The following is a 19,493-nucleotide window of genomic DNA, read 5'->3' as shown; positions in this document are numbered from 1 at the left end:
TTTCTACAAGTCTTTCTTAAGGAAAGTTATTTTGAAAAAAAAAACACCCATATTTTTCTTAGGGCTGTTGAATTTGTTGGCTGATCCTTCGTCAACCAACCATGGTTACAGAAAGACTGTATGTTATTTCACAAAGTCTATTTAATTCAAGGCCTCCCCATGTCTTTAAGAGAAATAAGCTATGAAAGTTCTTTTCTACTCTAATCAAGGTGGGGAAATGGATGAAGCTATTAAAACTAGTCTCAGAACTCCCATCTGTTTGACTTGTACAGCCAAAACAAGACTTCTAGCTGGTTTTGTTATTATTATTATTATTATTTATTTTTTGCCAAGGGGAGAAAAAAAAGCTTCTTTACATTTGCTTTCTTGAAATGACAGGTGTTATCATCCAGGTTTTTCGGAGGAGAATTTTTAATAGGCCAGCAATGATACGTCTGTTATTAAAAGCATATTGGATAGCAATTAAAATTCTTCATGTGTGCTATTCATAATTATGCTTCCAGGACTTTAGAAGAATGTAATTTAACACAAATATGTTTGCAACTTCTCATTTCTTTACAAGGAAAATCCGTTTAATTATTAATATTGAAAAGTAGCAAACTTACTTCACTTACAGGTAAATAGCTTCAGTCTGACCTTTGATTAACCAGTTCAGCCCAAATATACCTGGTTATAGAATGTTATAACATCAATAAATATGTCAAATATAAACAGTACATCTTCCTAGTGAAAATAATAAAGGTATTATATTATTGCATCGAGTTTATGACTATGCATGTCTACCCAATACAATCTGTCTACCAAACAAAATGAAGAAATGCTTGGAAGATGATTCAGTAGATGATATTTATATTAAGCAATATGAACTTTAAACAAAATAGATGGACTAAGTCACTTTAAACCTATTCAGAATTAAGAATGAATAAAATGCATTTATAGAGGAAAAGCTCTTGGACTTTCCTGGTAAGCCGTAAGTCACCATTAGAAAAAATTGGCATGATTATTAAAAAAAAATACTGGCATGATTTCATTGTCATATTTTAATGGAAAGTATTTCACATTGAACTGGTTCAACTGCAGACAGTACAGAAAAAATAATAGTAATGGAGGTCAATTTATCTCCTTCAAATTGAATTCAAGTCTGATGACATCACAGGCCCATCCATAGAGTTTTCTCATTCACAGTTTGCAAATTATTTGTCATTGCCTTATGTCAGGATATTTGTCAGCTAAGATTATAGGTAGTCCTCAATTTACGACCACAGTAGAGGGCAAAATTTCTGTGGCTAAGTGAGACAATTGTTAAGTGAGTTTTGCCTCATTTTACGAACTTCCTTGCCGCAGTTGTTAAGTGAATCACTGCAGTTGTCTATGGAGATTCTCAGTCATCCAGGTCTTGGTTGTCCCGAAGGTGCTTTTTCAAGAGGCAACTGGACTTTCTGGTTTTTCTTTGAAGACGTTTCGCTTCTCATCCAAGGAGCTTCTTCAGCTCTCCAGAGAAGCTTCTTGGATGAGAAGCAAAACGTCTTCAAAGAAAAACCAGGAAGTCCAGTTGCCTCTTGAAAAAGCACCTTTGGGACAATCGCTGCAGTTGTTAAGTTAGTAACATGGTTTTTAAGTGGACCTGGCTTCCCCTTTGACTTTGCTTGTCAGAAGGTCGCAAAACTTGATTGCGTGACCCTGGGACCATCATAAAGACGAGTCAGTTGCCAAGTGTCTGAATTTTGATCACATACATGAATTTTGATCATGTAACCATGGGGATGCTGTGATAAGTGTGCAAAATGGACATAAGTCTTTTTTTCCCAGCACCGTAGTAACTTTGAATGGTCACTAGATGAACAGTTGTAAGTTGAGGACTACCTGTACTGTGAGGATTCAGAGTATGAATCCCTTCATGCCATAAATACGGAGCAATTTGCTGAGACTCAGGCTAGAAATTGCAGCTACTGTAGCTTTAAAAATCTGGTCCATATCAAGAATCTATTCATTTCTAGGAAAGGTGAGAAAAAGAAGCAAGACATGCAAATCACCAGGGATGTAACAGTCATCTTCACTTTCTCACTCACACTGAGCAATCATTTGTTTCAAATAGCTTCATGCTTGTCTGCAATACAGATTCCTTTCTCTCCAACCCAAGCCATTTAAGAGGAACTGGGCTATGCTTCAACTTCTTGGAGAACTGTGATTTAATCCTCAGTCTTTTTTCATTTTATTTTTATTTTACTTATTTGGGCAAGCATGTATTTTATGACAGATACACGTGTAAACATAATTATAAATACATTGTAAAGGATACGAATAAAAGAAAATATTAAGACAGGGACGGTAGGCACGTTGGTGCATTTAGACACTCCCCTTACAGACCTCTTAGGAATGGGGTGAGGTCTACAGTAGACAGTCTAAGGTTAAAGTTTTGGGGATTTAGGGAAGAAACCACAGAGTCAGGTAGTGCATTCCAGGTGTCTATTAGGAAACTCTCACAGAAGACATACTGGGAGCCTCCCTGTCAGCCGTCACAACTGGTTCAGTTAGAAAAGAAAGACTTTCAAGCCCATGGTTAGCCAAAAGTATACCTGTTGTGGCCTGTCAGCCACAGGCCCCTGCAGCAGCCAAATCAGAGGAGGAGGCGGCGTTGTGGGAGTCAGGGTCAGCATCAAGGTAATCTAAGAGCTCCAAGGGGAAAGAGGGAATGGAGGTGGAAGAGAGAGACTCAGAGGTGGAGCCTGGCCCATCTGTTAGCCCTCAGATGGAGAGTCAACAGCCCCCAGGTCTGGAGATGGCTGATGAAGAAGAGGAGGAACAGCTGGGTCTAGTGCCTGACGTGCAGCTGCGCAGAAGGCAGAGAAGAGGAGAGCAGTGGAAGAGCCACCACTGCTAGCGAGGCCCCACCCTAGCTCTAGGGATAAAAGACAGGGGACGGAGATGAAAAGATGTGGCAGACAACTATTTATCTTCTGGCCGGATGGACTTGTTAGCTGGCATTGAGAGTGAAACTTTTTGCCGGGGCTGTTGGCGCTCCTAATAAAGGAATCTTTTGAGTTCATTTCAGAGGGTTTGTCATGTTTGGGGAGCTGGGTCAGAACAATACTTTACTAAAGCCAAGTGGTTACAAGGGAAGCAAAGCTGGATCTGAGGTTTTCGGGCCCAAAGCATATGGTTAACTTTTCTCTTGTTTCGGCGTCCCGCCTTTCCCCTCCCTTGTTATTAGTGAGTGTCCAGTTAGGTGCTAACAAATTGTTTGCGTAACATTCCCTGTTTTCAGGGGCTGGATGGTTCTGCATTCCACTGCATGACCCTGGAACAGCTGACTGTTCTCACAGGGTTGTCCGATGCTTAGTTTCAATTCCTATCATGCTACTCCTTCCCTTATCTCACCCCACAGTTCCCGTCCCCATCAAATATGGCAGACTGACAACAGGCAATGCATAGCATAGCAGGATGGCAGTCCTGACATTCCTATTCAGATACTAACCAGATCTAACCCTACTCAGCTATTTTGAGATTAGCTAACATCAACTAGGTATGCCATTTTCTTGAGAATGTGAACTTGGATTATTTTAAAAGGGGATTGGATAGATTCACAGAATGTAACTATGGTAGCCAGAGCAATGGCTAGCAAACATGATGAATATAAATTATATGCAGATTTAGAATGAGTATGCTGAGGAACACAAATGAAGAGCACTAATCTAATTGGTCTGGCTTCCCCGGGAAAGTGATTGGGCAGTATGGACCCCCCACACACAAAATTATAATAGGCAAGAGAGAACTATATTTTACAAAGAGCATAACTAGTAGGTTTTACCTGCATGTAAATCTTTCATAAATATTAAACATAACCTATAGGTACACATGGGAATGGCTGGGTGACTTATAAAAAATTGGAGTTGCATTCTGAAATCACAACACACATTTTACCAAGGGGTTTTTTCCCCCCATGTGTGTGTGTGTGTGTGTGTGTGTGTGTGATATGTCATGATTTATCCAAATGGCCCTTCCTCCAATGTACAGAGAAAATAAATGCCAATATGCTGTTAAAAATAAATGTATAATACTGATATTGCAAGCTAATGCATTCAGAGACATTCCCTTAATGCTTTATATATGGAGCAGTTTGCTGACATAAGGAAGGCTGGTATTTATTACCTGTATATCACAAAGTTTTTCCTCTTTGTCTACTGCAACCTTAGATTTATTTTATTTTGTTGAAAAAGATTGCAATTTTCATTGCTAAAGACACAATGTCCCTGTCTGGATTAAAATAGTATCTGCAGTAAGAACAAGTCACCTCTTTTCTCTGTTGAATGATAACTACATCATTACTCATCAGTTAAATAATGCTTGCTGTGAAGAAAGGTATTTAGCATAGGATCACAATCAACCTACAAACTTTATGATTTGGAAGAAAGGTGAGAAAATTCAGCGCTGATTTGCATTTCAAATTGATACTTAGTAGGCTGCATATGTATTAGTTTATTATAATACACATATTTGGAAGCTGTGCATGTCAGCAAGGTTTTAATTTGAGTGACTTTTCTCTCCTCCTCTTCCTTAGGTAATCAGCTCAGATACTGGATCTACAGTTATCTTCTGGTTGATTGATACTGGGCAGAAAATCAAAGAGTTTACTGGTTGTCATGGCAATGCAGAGATCAGCACTATGGCTCTTGATGGGACTGAGACCCGGCTCTTCACTGGGGGAACAGATGGAACAGTCAAGGTACCCATTATGTGTGTTTAAAAAGGTGGCGGTGGTGGGAATGAAGTGGGCTGAACCATTTCATATTATCAGAGGGGTAGCTTGAGCATCTACCAATAAGAAATTCCACTAGAGGAATTTGAAGTGGTATGTACTATAAAATAGCCAATACTGTTAGTTAAACAAAAATAATATTCATTATCGTAACTGGAGAAATAAAGTGTTAATAATCCTATTCTGTGCTTCCAAGTAGACTGAAGAGTAGACTGCTTTTCTTCAGACTGTATTTAATTTCTGCTTCTGTTCTTTCTGGTTTCTTCTTTACCTTATAAATGTATGTTGTCCTGCTTAATTATTATTATTCATGATTTAGGGTCACTTTTCACCTCACATGGAAGTTAGGGTGGGAAAGCATTTAAATTCTGGAACTGGGATACAGTCAAGAAAAATACTTTGAATATGTTCTTCTGACACTTAAAAATATTAGCTAAAGTTCAAGCAGTTACATTTGCACAACAGACCAACCTAAAGTTGATCAGACTTTCTTTGACATGTCAAAACCTTGCTCAAGTGCTTAATTTATAGTTCAATATACAGTACAAACCCCCCAAATGGATTAATTCAGTAAGGATGTTAGGTGTCTTGTGTAAATGTAGTCCTTTGCATAGATCAAGACTGTGTTCCAAGGACTTCTAAATTGTGCTATATTATGATTTCTTGAAGAAGTGAAAGTTCATTGAGCTCAACATGCTGTGTTTTAAGTCATAATTTACAAACTACAATAAACAGATCTATATAGTCTGCTACTCTGCAACTGAACTGGCCTACTCACAATTTAGCACAATGGATGAATCCAATCATCTGCAGCTTCAGATCAGTTATTTACAATTTTATTTTATTGACCCCTAGAGACTGGGAAGGGACGTGGTGACTCAGGGGCTAGGACGTTGAGCTTGTCGATCGTAAGGTTGGCAGCTCGGCGGTTCGAATCCCTAGTGCTGTTGTGCAACAGGGTGAGCTCCCGTTACTTGTCCCAGCTTCTGCCAACCTAGCAGTTTCAAAAGCACATAAAAATGCAAGTAGAAAAAATATAGGGACCACTTTTGGTGGGAAGGTAACAGCATTCCGTGCGCCTTTGGTGTTGAGTCATGCCAGTCACATGACCACGGAGACGTCTTCGTACAGCGCTGGCTCTTCGGCTTTGAAACGGAGATGAGCACCGCCCCCTAGAGTCGGCAACGACTAGCACATATGTGCGAGGGGAAGCTTTAACTTTACTTTAGAGACATTGATCATAAAAATAGCAAATAATAGCCCCTCTCTTGGTTCTTCTTCGAGTCTCTGTTTTTCTTATTTATTTCTTATTTTATTTATTTATTAAATTTTTATACCACCCTTCTCCCGAAGGACTCAGGGCGGTGTACAGCCAAGGGTAAAAAACAAAATATATACAATTAAGATAACAATTAAAACAAAGCAAATTATAAAGGCTGATAGTTAAAATTAAATTTTAAATTTTAAAATAGTAAAAAACCCAATTAAAATCCAACACTAGTTATGCCAGTCCCGCTTGAATGAATAAATATGTTTTGAGCTCACGAAGGTCCGAAGATCAGGCACTTGACGCAGGCCAGGGGGAAGTTCGTTCCAGAGCATCACTGCCCCCACAGAGAAGGCCCTACTCCTGGGGGCCGCCAGCCGACACTGTTTGGCGGACGGCACCCTGAGAAGCCCCTCTCTGTGAGCGTCTGGTCGGTGGGAGGCAAAGGGTAACAGCAGGCGGTCTCGTAAGTACCCGGGTCCTAAGCCATGGAGCGCTTTAAAGATGGTAACCAAAATCTTGAAGCGCACCCGAAAAACCACAGGAAGCCAGTGCAGACTACAGAGCAGCGATGTCACACGGGGAGCCACGAGCGGCTCCCGTTACTACTCGCGCAGCCACATTCTGGACTAACTGCAGCCTCCGGGTGCACCTCAAGGGCAGCCCCATGTAGAGAGCATTGCAATAATCCAGCCTAGATGTAACCAGAGCGTGAGTGACCGTGCATAAGGCATCCCGGTCAAGGAAGGGACGCAACTGGCGGACCAAGCGAACTTGGTAAAAGGCCCTCCTGGAGACGGCCGCCAGATGTTCATCAAAAGACAGCCGTCCATCCAGGAGGATGCCCAAGTTGCGAACCACCTCCTTTGGGGCCATTAACTCGCCCCCAACAGTCAGCTGCGGACTGTACTGGGATGCCGGCATCCACAGCCACTCCGTCTTGGAGGGATTGAGCTTGAGTCTGTTTCTCCCCATCCAGACCCGTACAGCTTCCAGGCACCGGGACAGCACTTTGACTGCTTCGTTGGGGTGGTCCGGGGTGGAAAAGTATAGCTGAGTATCATCAGCGTACAGATGATAACTCACCCCGAAACCACTGATGACCTTACCCAGCGGCTTCATGTAGATGTTGAACAGGGTAGGTGAGAGAATCGACCCCTGAGGCACCCCACAAGTGAGGCACCTCGAGGACGACCTCTGCCCCCCTGTCAACACCGTCTGTGACCGGTCAGAGAGATAGGAGGAGAACCACCGATAAACGGTGCCCCCCACTCCCAATCCCTCCAAGCGGCGCAGCAGGATACCATGGTCGATGGTATCAAAAGCCGCTGAGAGATCTAATAGGACCAAGGCAGAGGAACAACCCCTGTCCCTGGCCCTCCAGAGGTCATCCACCAATGCGACCAAAGCCATCTCCGTGCTATAACCGGGTTGGAAGCCGGACTGGAACGGGTCTAGATAGACAGCTTCCTCCAGGTGCCGGGGGAGCTGCCATGCAACCACACAAAGCGAAGGTTGGAGACTGGACGATAATTTCCCAAAATAGCTGGGTCCAGGGAAGGCTTCTTGAGGAGGGGTCTCACCACCGCCTCTTTCAAGGCGGCGGGGAAAACCCCTTCCATCAAAGAAGCATTTATAATCCCCTGGAGCCAGCCTCGTGTCACTTCCTGAGCAGCCAGCAGTAACCAGGAAGGATACGGATCCAGTAAACATGTAGTTGCATGTAACCTCCCCAGCAACCTGTCCACGTCCTCGAGAGCCACAGAATCAAACCCATCCCAAATAACCTCAACAAGACGAGTCTCTGTCATCTCGGCATCTTTTATCTCTGATTAAAAGTTTTTCAGATACTCTCCTTTACATATAGAATACTTGTTTCCTTCTTACTTTCCTCCTCTCATCATAGGTACAGGTATGAATGTCTTTATTTATATATTTATATTTAATAAAAGATAATGTCCAAAAGATATTATTTTGGACATTAAGGTCACTACTTAGATACTACCCGTGTTTCCCCGAAAATAGGACTGGGTCTTATATTTTTTGGATGCCAAAATAAGCACTAGGGCTTATTTTTGGGGATGTCTTATTTTTTCCATCTATGGGAGGCTCACTTCTTCTGTTTGCTTATGAATGAAATGGAGCAGGAGGCCATGCAGTGCCCCAGTGCCATTGTGGCAAGATAGCACCATTGAGCTTCCCCATGTGACCCACACTGGCTTACCTCAGGGCCTCGCAGCCAGGGCATCCACCCCCCAACATCTGCCTTGCCTCATGGTGGCAGCTCTGGCAGCCCCATCCAGCAGGACCCTGTGTGGCTGCTAGCCCACTTCTTCAGCTTGCTCACGGCTACAATGGAGCAGGCAAGCTGAGAGATGGTGGGACAGAGTGGGCAACCAGGCATGGGAGGCTTGTCTTCACATCTCTCAGCTTTCCCATAGCCCATGCGGTACATCAGGATCACTTGATTTCTCTCCCCACGCTTCTACATTCTGCTGCTAGTGCTGCCATGTGAAGACAAGCCTCCCGAGGCTTGGACATGTAATCAACTCACCTGCGCTGTGCAGGCTGTAGCTGCTGCTGGACACCGTTGGCCCCTCCACTCTCACTGCCTCTGTTGCTGGCCATGCCCACCTGCTGTTGACCTTAACTGGGGCTTATTTTTGGGGTAGGGTTTTAATAATAGGAGTATGGTAAAAATCAGGCTAGGGTTTATTTTTAGGGTAGGTCTTATTTTTGAGGAAATGGGGGTATTAATGGCTTGATTCCCATAATATACATCTCTAACTAGGACCCGGCAACTGAACTAGAAGCTGGGTTTCCTTTCAAATTTTCCCTACAAAATTTAGCTTGTGCTATGTTTGGAAAAGCAAAGAAACATAGCAGGAGTTGAACTTAAGCCCAGGGGAATTGTGAATTCAGAGATGCATAGCAAACAGGATTTCCAGGTTAATAAGTAGAGTAGTCACAGAGAATTCTAAGGAAGAAATAAAAGAAATCATAAAACAAGGAGCAAAATTGTGACATAAATATACCTCACAGAGGAGGATAAAACACCTCTGGACATGATAGTGGGTTTGTAAAGGGAGAAATAATTTTAATTCATTTGTATGAGCCAAAAATCAGTGAGTGAGTATGTCTCTCAAGTTAGATGAAAAAAAAAATACTGTATTTCAAATTTACAACAAGTTTTTGATTGATGCTACAGATAGACATCTTGAGTGTTTCAAGCTTTGTCTTCTGATGTAATCAAGAATGAAGAATGGATTTATTAGTTTAAATTTTGCCAAAAAACTCAAATGATTAATAAAGCAGTAGATGCTTTGCTGTGCTTTACTTAACCTTTGGTTGATTAGTATAAGATTAAGTTAGTATTGTACAGTAAATTGGCTGCAATTGTAAAATCTTTAAAGATTCAAAAGGTTTCTAGCATTGGTTCCCATCAGTCATGTTCTTTCCTCCCCAGCACAGGGATTATGTAGGCTTAAGATTTTTAACATTATTTTTGAAGTTACTGAGAAATATTTTACTCTATGGTTTGGATATACTGATTTTTTCCATTTTCCAATTTAATTGTTTCATTATTGAAAATAATACATCATAGAATGCAAATTAAAGTTGAGTACAATGGTATCTATAGAGTAGAAGCTGATAACCCTATGGTAATTAAAGTAAATTAAAATTTTCAAAATAAAAAAATAGTGTTAAAAACAATTTGTAATATATGTATGAATATAGAACTGCTTATATTGTACTGTTGATAATATTGACAAGAAGTTGTAAAGTGCACTGAATTATTTTGTAATATGAAAAATGTTAAACTTAATATTAAAGTATCCATCCTATTATTACCTATTGCTATTTTTCAGCATTTTTTTTTCAAAAAAATAGTATAAATCAGATATCCTGATTTTTTCCATATCTTCAGATCTGGGACTTCAATGGATACTGTCACCATAAGCTCAATGCTGGAAGGGACCAAACAGTTGAAATTTCTCAGATTTTGGTGTTAAGCTGGACTATCTTGGTCCTAGGATGGGACAGGTACTGTGAAGAATATTCTTCTTAAAAAGAATTGTAAATATAAGCCTATAAAGAGCCGTGGTGGCGCAGTGGTTAGAATGTAGTACTGCATGCTACTTCTGCTGCCTGCTGCCTGCCTGCAATTTGGCAGTTCGAATCTCACCAGGCTCAAGGTTGACTCAACCTTCCATCCTTCTGAGGTCAGTAAAATGAGGACCCAGATCGTTGCGGGGCAATATGTGACTCTCTAGACTGCTTAGAGAGGGCTGTAAAGTACTGTGGAGCAGTATATAAGTCTGAGTGTTAGTGCTATAATGTAGAAAACTATACTAGTGCACCTTTTGCTTCCATTAATGGGTGATAACATCTGCTAATAGTCTGTCCCCGTAATTCAAGAACTGCTTGATAATGGAAATCAAGAAAAGATGCATTCACTGGTGTAGCATAGTACAAGCAGCTCTCAAATAAATAAAGCTTTTTTATTCCAGTTTTCAACAGGAAGTTCAACAAATTTCTTCTCAAGGTCTTTGCAAGAGCAAAAAACAAAAAACAAAACCACACACCTCCAGAGTGTATTCAAGATAGGCTAGGCTTTGAAAACAAAGGAATGCATTATGAAGAGATTTGTTGAGTTTACATTTTTCCCTTCAATCTCTTAAACCCTTTGGCGAGATGAAAAAGAGTGTGTTTGTTTACACACACACAGGCAGAAGCATATTCTTTATTTAAATGCAATGATTTGAATCCTATGCTGAAGTGTATTGTAAGAACCACTTAAAATTCATGTAGAACACCCTCCTTTGTTTGCTAAGGCTAAAAATTCAAGCTGCTCAGAGCAGAAGTGACTCCCTGGAACCATTCCTGTTATGATGGAGTCACACCTTCCAAAATTTTTAGTGGATTCTTGGGGTTGTAATCAGTGGTGGGATTCAAATAATTTAACAACTGGTTCTCTGCCCTAATGACTGGCTGAGTGGGTTGGCCATGGTGAGCATGGCCAGGGGTGTAACAGCCAAGACTCGGCCTCCTGCACCCCTTTGGGAACAAAAATGGGCCACAGGGGGGCAGGGAGGTGCGCCACCCCTTGTGCTCCGTTTTGGGCCTAGTAGGCCTCCCTGCACTTACCTGGGAGCCAAAATGGGGCATGCAGGGACTCCTGGAAGGGGCAGGGCAGGGCCAACCAGCAATTTAACTACCAGTTCGCCCGAACCGGCCCGAATCGGCTGAATTCCACCACTGGTTGTAATCATAAACCTCTTTGAGATGACTAGGTGTCAGCCCTACTAAATAGACCAGACCATGAAATCAACACTGCAGGAAGATTAAATACTTTTATTGAGACAAGCTCAATTAAAAAAAAAGATTAAAAAGTGTTTCAGCCTCTTTTACGTGATAATAATGTTGTAAACCAAGAATTGCTTAAGATGTGTGGCCATATAAATCTTTTAAATACATACAAAATAATTCCAGGCCTGTTTCTCTCAAGGTCATTTTCTTTCTACTCTACACAAGGCCAGGATGGAAATAATAGCATAAAATTGTTATAATCTTCATGTTTGTCTGCTACACTGATGTATACAGTACGTACAGAACATTTTAGACCTCTCCATAGATACTGTAGTAGAGCAGAGATTTCTTTATGTTTAAATTAGCCTTTTTAAAGGCTAATTTAAACAGGGTGAGGGACATATAAATCTCAGAGATAATATTATTTCGGACAGCAGATTCCATGACAAAGAAGACCCACTTCCTGCATCCCACTTGCTAATATTATTTATTCAATAAGAATTAGAACGTGGAGACTCAAGAGCATAGAGGACCCCAAAAGAAGATACAGTTTGTCCTTGACTTACAACCATTTGTTTAGTGACTATTTGAAGTTACAGTGACACTGAAAATGACTTACAATCAGTCTTCACATTTACAACCATTGAAGCATCCCCATAGTTATGTGATCAAAATCTGGACACTTGACGGCAATGAACAGGTATTTACAATAGAATAGAATAGAATTTTATTGATCAAGTGTGATTGGACACACAAGGAATTTGTCTTGGTGCATATGCTCTCAGTGTACATAAAAGAAAAGATACGTTCATCAAGATAAACATTTGCAGCACTATAGGGTCATATGACCACCGATCATCTTCCAGCAGATAAAGTCAATGGGGTAAGCCAGGTTTGCTGAATGATACCCTGATTCACTTAAGAACTTCAGCGATTCACTCAACAAGTGTAGCAAAAAAATAATCATCATCATAAAATTGGATGCAATTCACTTAACAACTGCCTTAACGATGGAAATTCTGATCCCAATTGTGATCATAAGTCAATAGCAATAGCACTTAGACTTATATACCGCTTCACAGTGCTTTACAGCCCTCTCTAAGCAGTTTACAGAGTCAGCATATTGCCCCCAACAATCTGGGTCCTCATTTTACCCATCTAAGAAGGATGAAAGGCTGAGTCAACCTTGAGCCTGGTGAGAATTGAACTGCCAAATTGCAGGCAACTAGCAGGCAGTAGAAGTCGCCTGCAGTACTGCACTCTAACCACTGCACCACTGTGGCTCATCAAGTCAAGGGTTAGCTGTATTGAATATGTCCGAATCATATGCCCTATTCTACAATATCATTCAGTACTCTCTATTCTATTGCAGGTTGCCACTGATAGATTTAAGGCAAATCCCATAGGCTTTGTTGCTTTCTGTGGAGAAGAAAAACAGATGAGATTAAAGCAGAGATCATTATAGGGCACATGCAATAATACTGTACATGGCAATTTGCTAGGTTTACTTTCTCTCTTTCTCCCTCTCTAGAATATTGCTAGTTTTTGTAAATCCTTAGTTTCTACACCCATGAGCTTTGCAGATGCTAAAGAAAAAAATATGTTAGGCTTTAATTAGAAACACTTCTGTCAATATACTTGAACGTTCCAATAACACATACAAGTACTTCCTCTATAATAATCATTGCAAAATTAGGCTGCACATCTGGAGATTTGGATGAAATAAATTGATTTCAGGGTACAAGTCTCTTTTGAATTAAGAGCTGTTTATTTCATAGGCTCAAAAACATATACACTGAAATCAAAACTGAATTAACCACCAACTATGCCATCATTCAGCATGTGGGAATATAGTTATGCCTTCTCAGACAGTTCTCACAATTTGCAAGAGAAAACAATAATTTGAGTCTGCAGACGTATAAACAAAGACATTCCTCCTTTCTACAGAAAGCTCTCATGCCATCTGAAAATATATCTCAGTTGTTAGGGAAACTTCTTCCTCCTCCTCCTCCCATTATAGTCATATCGGGAGCTGAAACTTCCTGGTTGAAAAAATTTAAGAGTGACATCACCACTGCTCGGAGGACACCCAATTGGGGGTTCCTTTCATGTCCTTGTTAAATGGTACCCATTTATTTACTCGTGGTTGCCTGCTTTTGAACTGCTAGGTTGGCAGGAGCTGGAGCATGAGACTGTAGCTCACCTGTCTCAACAGCAATCGGGTCTCGAATGTGAGCCTGCTGATTGTCCAAACCATCCCCAGTTACCATGCTCCTTCAATTTCCTAATACCAATGAGATATAACACAGAATGCTGCTCCATAATGTTTGAGTTTTGCTTTGACAAGATTTGTGTATCTCATCAATATTCTTTAAACATTTTTTGAAGGACCCACAAGCACAAATATTTTTTTCATAGAGTAATTTTAATCTTAAATCATGAATTTATTTCACATTTGCAGGCTATAATGTTAAGTTAGTACTGTTTCAGTTGTAGGCATTGCCAACATTGAATGTTGTAGGCAAATCATATGCAGAACACAGTGTCCTGAAGTCTTTGAAACAGCCTTTAGAAGTCAACTAATTCAAAGTATTGATCCCATGTTTGGCCAAACCATTCCAGTAAAGCATCTTCCCCCTAATTTTCATTTCATTTTACCTATGAGTAACAATATATTCAAAATTGGAAAATAAATCCTCTCTTTAATATGCTTGAATTCTAAAACTTTCAAGTTTTCTAAGATGTTATACAGTATATTTATTGTCCAAGTACACCTAAGGGAGGAAATATTCATAAAAGGTGTTGTCCCAAAACAATATAAATGTTAAAATAAGAAGCCAATTATACGGTTGGAAATCTGGTAAATTAAATCTGCTTTCAATGTATTTTTAATGGTAATCTCAATTTAGCCAGTGATAGTATTTAGCCAGCTGTAAAAAAAAAATGTCTTATTAATCCATCTCTCTGGGTGATGTATAGAATTATATATAAAACAGATGTACAGTAGTGAAAAAATTCCAAGTAGGAAAGTCAAAACTGAAGGCAATATCGTTGCAAAAATGTATCCTGACAAGTGTTAAAATAAATACTTTCCTTACTCTAAATCAGTATTTCCAACCTTAGCAATTTTAAGATGTGTGGACTCAACTCCCAACTCCCAAATTCCCCAGCCAGTTGGAATCCACACCTCTTAAAGTTGCCAAAGTTGAGAAACCACTGATTCAAACTGTGAGTCCTTGGTGCTCTATAATAATAATAATAATAATAATGGGGACTTCCGGTTTGGCACCGTAGGTGATGGCGGTGATCTTTATGATCACCAACCTCTGGATTATGTGGAATCGCTAGGACAGCTTAAATCTGCTGTCCAGCGGTTCGGAAAACCCCCTCTTCGGGAGAAGGAGAAGGTGGTGAGCTGAGGGCAGAGGTTGAATTTCCCTAAAGCCCCTGAGAAAAAAGGGGTTTGAAGGGTTAAGTTCCCTCCAGTAACCCGAAGTGCTCCAGATCCGAGGATTCTTCTGCTTTGGCAGAACCAATCACCACGACCAAACGCCGAGATTTATTTTGGACAATAAAGGATTATACCGGACAGAACGAAAGTGGGAGAACTTTATGCAAGTAGCCAAGCCGATTCCCCGTTACTTTGTAACAAGCTTGAAAACAGCAAGAAAATGGAGGCGAATTGTTAACAAGCTAACGAGTGGAAAGCGAAAGTGATACTTTCAGCGTTTGCCGTCTGCAGTTGGTAATTTGCATGTTACTTGCTGCTTTAACTCTTTAACTCTTTGCTGCCTGCTGATAGAATCTAGGGGAGATTTTTAAATACTGCTTTAAAAGACTGTGTTTCTCAGAGATTAAGAAGATTTAAAGTGAATATTAAGTTGGAAATAAATAAATAAATAAATAATTTTATAGAAGATGGCAGCCAAACAATTAAAGTCTACTGTAACAAAGAGCTCTGGAACTTTATCAGCTGGTGCCTCTCCAGCTCATACAGCAGAGACTAGAACATTGAATTTAGAGGCGTTACAAGAGAACTTAAAAGGCTTTATAGAAGAAAAATTTAAAGTAATAACTGATGAGATGTCTGAAATGAAAGAGCAGATATCAGAAATTCAAGTGGGAAATAAAGAAGTTAAAGAAGGATTTGTAATGGCAGTACGAAGTTTGGCAATGAATGTGATTTTATTAGAAGAGGAGGTTGAAGAAATTAAGCAACATAATTTAAAATTAGAAAATAAAATGGATGAATTTCAAAGTAAAATGGAAAAAACAGAGGATGAAATAGTTTTGATACAATATAGAAATATGGAATTTGCTCTTAGAATTCGAGGTTTGAAAGAAAATAAGGAAGAGAATTTAAGGGAAATTTTTTCTGAAGTATTTGCTGAGATATTAGCAGCTCGTCCAGCAGATGTGGCTTATCAAATTGATAAAATATATCGTGTGAATTCTTGGATAGCAAGGCAAAAAAAGTTGCCAAGGGATGTTGTTATTTATTTACAAACAGAACAGTGAGAAATCAGATTTTGCAAGCTTCATATAAGGGGGAGAAGATTCAGATTGCTGAAATATATATAATAAATATAATTAATGTAGGGTCGGGTCTGCCTAGTTACCATTTTAGAACGGTGAGGAGGGAGAAAAGAGAGGGTAGGAGGTAGGAAAGAGGAGAAGAGGAAGGAAGAGGGATAGAAGAGGGAGAAGGAAGGTGTAGGGTGGAGGGAGGAGTGGATGTAGATAAGAGAAGGAGAGGAAGGTTTGGAAAGTAAAAGAAGGTAGAAGAGGGAAGAGTGTTAAAAAGGGTGGTGGTGACTGGGCAAGCCCGACTAATTGTATATAACTGTACATTGGATGAATTATTTGATATGATTGTAAAAATAAAACTTTTTATAAATAATAATAATAATAATAATAATAATAATAATAATAATAATAATAATAATAATAATAATAATAATAATATAACAACAATAAGAACAACAACAACAACAACAACAACAACAGAGTTGGAAGGGACCTTGGAGGTCTTCTAATCCAACCTCCTGCCCTGAGCTTGTTTTCTTGCAGACATTTCATTACCCAACTAGGTAACATCATCAGTGCTAGAACGTTATATATTGTGTTCTTTTAGCTTTTTGATTTATCTCTTTTGAATGCTATAAAGCAGGGTTGTCAAACTCACATAGTCATGGTGGTGTTACATGACGTATCGGGACTTCCCCCACTTCACTAAACTGGGTATGGGCGTGGCCAGTGTGTGATATCCAATGGGCCGGGAGTTTGACACCTCTGCTATAAATAAAGGTAAGATAAACAACATATACATTTCATTCAAAACAGACAGTCAAAAACATAAAAGGCTACAACACCTCCTAGGCAGCATTCAATACCCAGATAAGCAGAGAAACTACCAATTTAGTAAACAACAGTTATCAAGGAGCAACCAAGAACATCTACCAACACTGATAGGGAAAGACACTTGTACTTAAACAGAGAACAAATTCCCTTCCCTTCTAGAACTGATGATGTTACCTAGGTGGGTAATGAAACCTCTGCAACAAAACAATCAAGCCCAAAGATCACCAAGGACTTCACAGTTCAACCCTGAGTTATAAATATTCTCCACTATTGGTACTGATGTAAAGCTTGAAACAATAATGTTTACAAAATAGGAATGCAATGGATAACAAAAATGGGGAGCCTTATTTTAACAATAAAACAAGGGATTTCTGTGTGATACATAATTAGTCACCACTTAGTTGCACAATAATCTACCCATTTATCCAGAACATAGATATATGAATGGGCTGCATATGTTCAGAAGGCTTGGATCACAAAATGTTCTTAGTGACAAATAATTATTAAGGTTTTGCACAATCACAATATATATAGTATTGCATACAACAATCTTTCTAAATCTGATCTCCTCACTATATATGGGATTAAACTTCCCAGAGGTCCCAGGCTATATGTCTTTCACTGTATTACCTCTGATGCTTTTTCTCAACCTTGCAACTTTTAAGATGGGTGGATTTGCTGGCTAGGGAATTCTGGGAGTTGTAGTCCACCCATCTCAATGTTACCAATACTGAGAAATACTGGCTTGGGAATTTAGGGAAGTCAAATCCATCATATCCTTAGAGTGTTAAGTTTGGGAAAGATATTCTACTCTACTAGCAACTTTCAAGAACTCAATGCGTTCCAGGAATAAATTTGTTCTGTTAGTGACCTGATACCTTTCTGTCTGGTAATTTACAAAAAAGTCCTTCTAGATATCTCTCAGGTCTTTAAACATCAGTCGTCATGCTGATAATTAAGCTGACATCCTTGCACTATAAAGATGGACCACGAAAAGCAATAATGAATTGTACACCTGCTTTTAATGGGCTTAGAAACTTGCAGTCTATAAATCAGTTGCATCGTATTTGTGCTTTTAAAAAGTCTTAACAAGATAGTAATTGTTATAACTGAATCTGAATCTCCTTTTCTAAAGTCTGAGTTTGGCTGATCTGCACTCAGCAGCTTTTTAGCTTTTCTACTGAACAAATGTTATTGGCAAAGAAAATAGAAAATCAATGTAAATACATTTAAGCAGAATAAAATGTGTCTGTGCTGCATGCTGTACAAAGCCTGCTTTAGCCGGGGATAAGTGTTATGTGTTTCTAAACTGTAGATTAGACAGGATTAAAGGATCTCAGCCTACAGTTTGAAAAATCTCTTATTTTCTCAGCACTCTCATAAAACTGATGTTCTTTTTCTGCAAAAACTCTTGTTCTTCATTTGATTCTGGTATAACCAAATAAAGAATGAGGAAAATATAGATTTGGGTTATAGAAAGTGTGGAAAGTACTACACATTGAACTGATTCAACTGCAGAATACAGTACGGAAAAAACTAGTGGTGATGAAGACCAATTTATCTTCCTCAAATTGAATTCGGTTCTGGTGACATCATGGGCACATCCATGTAGTTTTCTTGGTAGCAATTTGGGTGTGGTCCGTCATTGCCTTATTTCAGGATAAATTTCTCAGCTGAGATTACTCTGAAGATTCAAAGTGTGAATTCCCAAGTGTTGGTTTTGGGAGATAGAAAATAACTCATAACATAACATAATAACAGAGTTGGAAGGGACCTTGGAGGTCTTCTAGTCCAACCCCCTGCCCAGGCAGGAAATCCTACACCATTTCAGACAAATGGCTATCCAACATTTTCTTAAAAATTTCCAGTGTTGGTGCATTCACAACTTCTACAGGCAAGTTGTTCCACTTATTGATTGTTCTAACTGTCAGGAAATTTCTCCTTAATTCTAAGTTGCTTCTCTCCTTGATTAGTTTCCACCCATTGCTTCTTGTTCTATCCTCAGGTGCTTTGGAGAATAGTTTGACTCCCTCTTCTTTGTGGCAACCCTTGAGTTATTGGAACACTGCTATCATGTCTTCCTAGTCCTTCTTCTCATTAAACTAGACATACCAAGTTCTTGCAACCATTCTTCATATGTTTTAGCCTCCAGTCCCCTAATCATCTTTGTTGCTCTTCTCTGCACTCTTTCTAGAAACTCAGTTTCTTCATCTCCTTCTCTTTCTTGAAACTGAGATAAAATCTGTTGCATCCTTCTAAAGTTTAGCAGCCAGGGATTTTAGGTATGCCACAGGAAAATCTGTTCTGAATGCCTGCTCCATGCTTCCCTTTAAGCAAACTGAAGAAATTGAAACCCAAATTCATCTACCCCATCACAAGAATGGACAGATTGCCTGAACAAGCTATCTCTTCCTGAGCTGCTTTTCTCTGAAGCACCTCTTAGAAAGTGCTGACTGCAAGTTAACAAGCTCAGCTCTGTGACCTTAATTAGTTGATTAGAGCCTTATGGCCAGCTGTCTCTGCTGGCTGACACTGACAAGACTGTAATCAGTTTCACACTAAATACTTTTGTTTGCCTCCTCAGTGGCTCATGGCTCACAGCAGAAGTGCTTTAGGCAAACAGCAGTACAAGTACATTCCTTTCAATCTCTATTCCCCATTATATGTCTGTTTACTCTCTTATAATCCCTTCCTCTCCAATAATGTAAATACAAACATCAGCCCTGTTCTTGCTAATTATCCCAGAGCCAGGGTGAGCATTCCAAAAAAGGAAGAGAGATAAGGGGCTATAAAATTTGC

General features: G+C 39.6%; 1 protein-coding gene across 1 annotated transcript in view; it reads left to right on the top strand.

The window, feature by feature from the left end:
* The window catches only part of WDR49 (WD repeat domain 49), a 114,044-nt gene that overhangs the window by 33,410 nt on the left and 61,141 nt on the right, over positions 1-19,493 (top strand). The window contains exons 7-8 of the mRNA XM_058188281.1: positions 4,559-4,723; positions 9,952-10,067. Of these exons, the coding sequence (XP_058044264.1) occupies positions 4,559-4,723; positions 9,952-10,067 (281 nt within the window). The remainder of the gene's footprint in view (positions 1-4,558; positions 4,724-9,951; positions 10,068-19,493) is intronic.

The sequence above is a fragment of the Ahaetulla prasina genome, chromosome 6, assembly GCF_028640845.1.
Source record: "Ahaetulla prasina isolate Xishuangbanna chromosome 6, ASM2864084v1, whole genome shotgun sequence".
NCBI lineage: Eukaryota > Metazoa > Chordata > Lepidosauria > Squamata > Colubridae > Ahaetulla > Ahaetulla prasina.
This window is presented reverse-complemented; position numbering and strand designations above follow the sequence as displayed.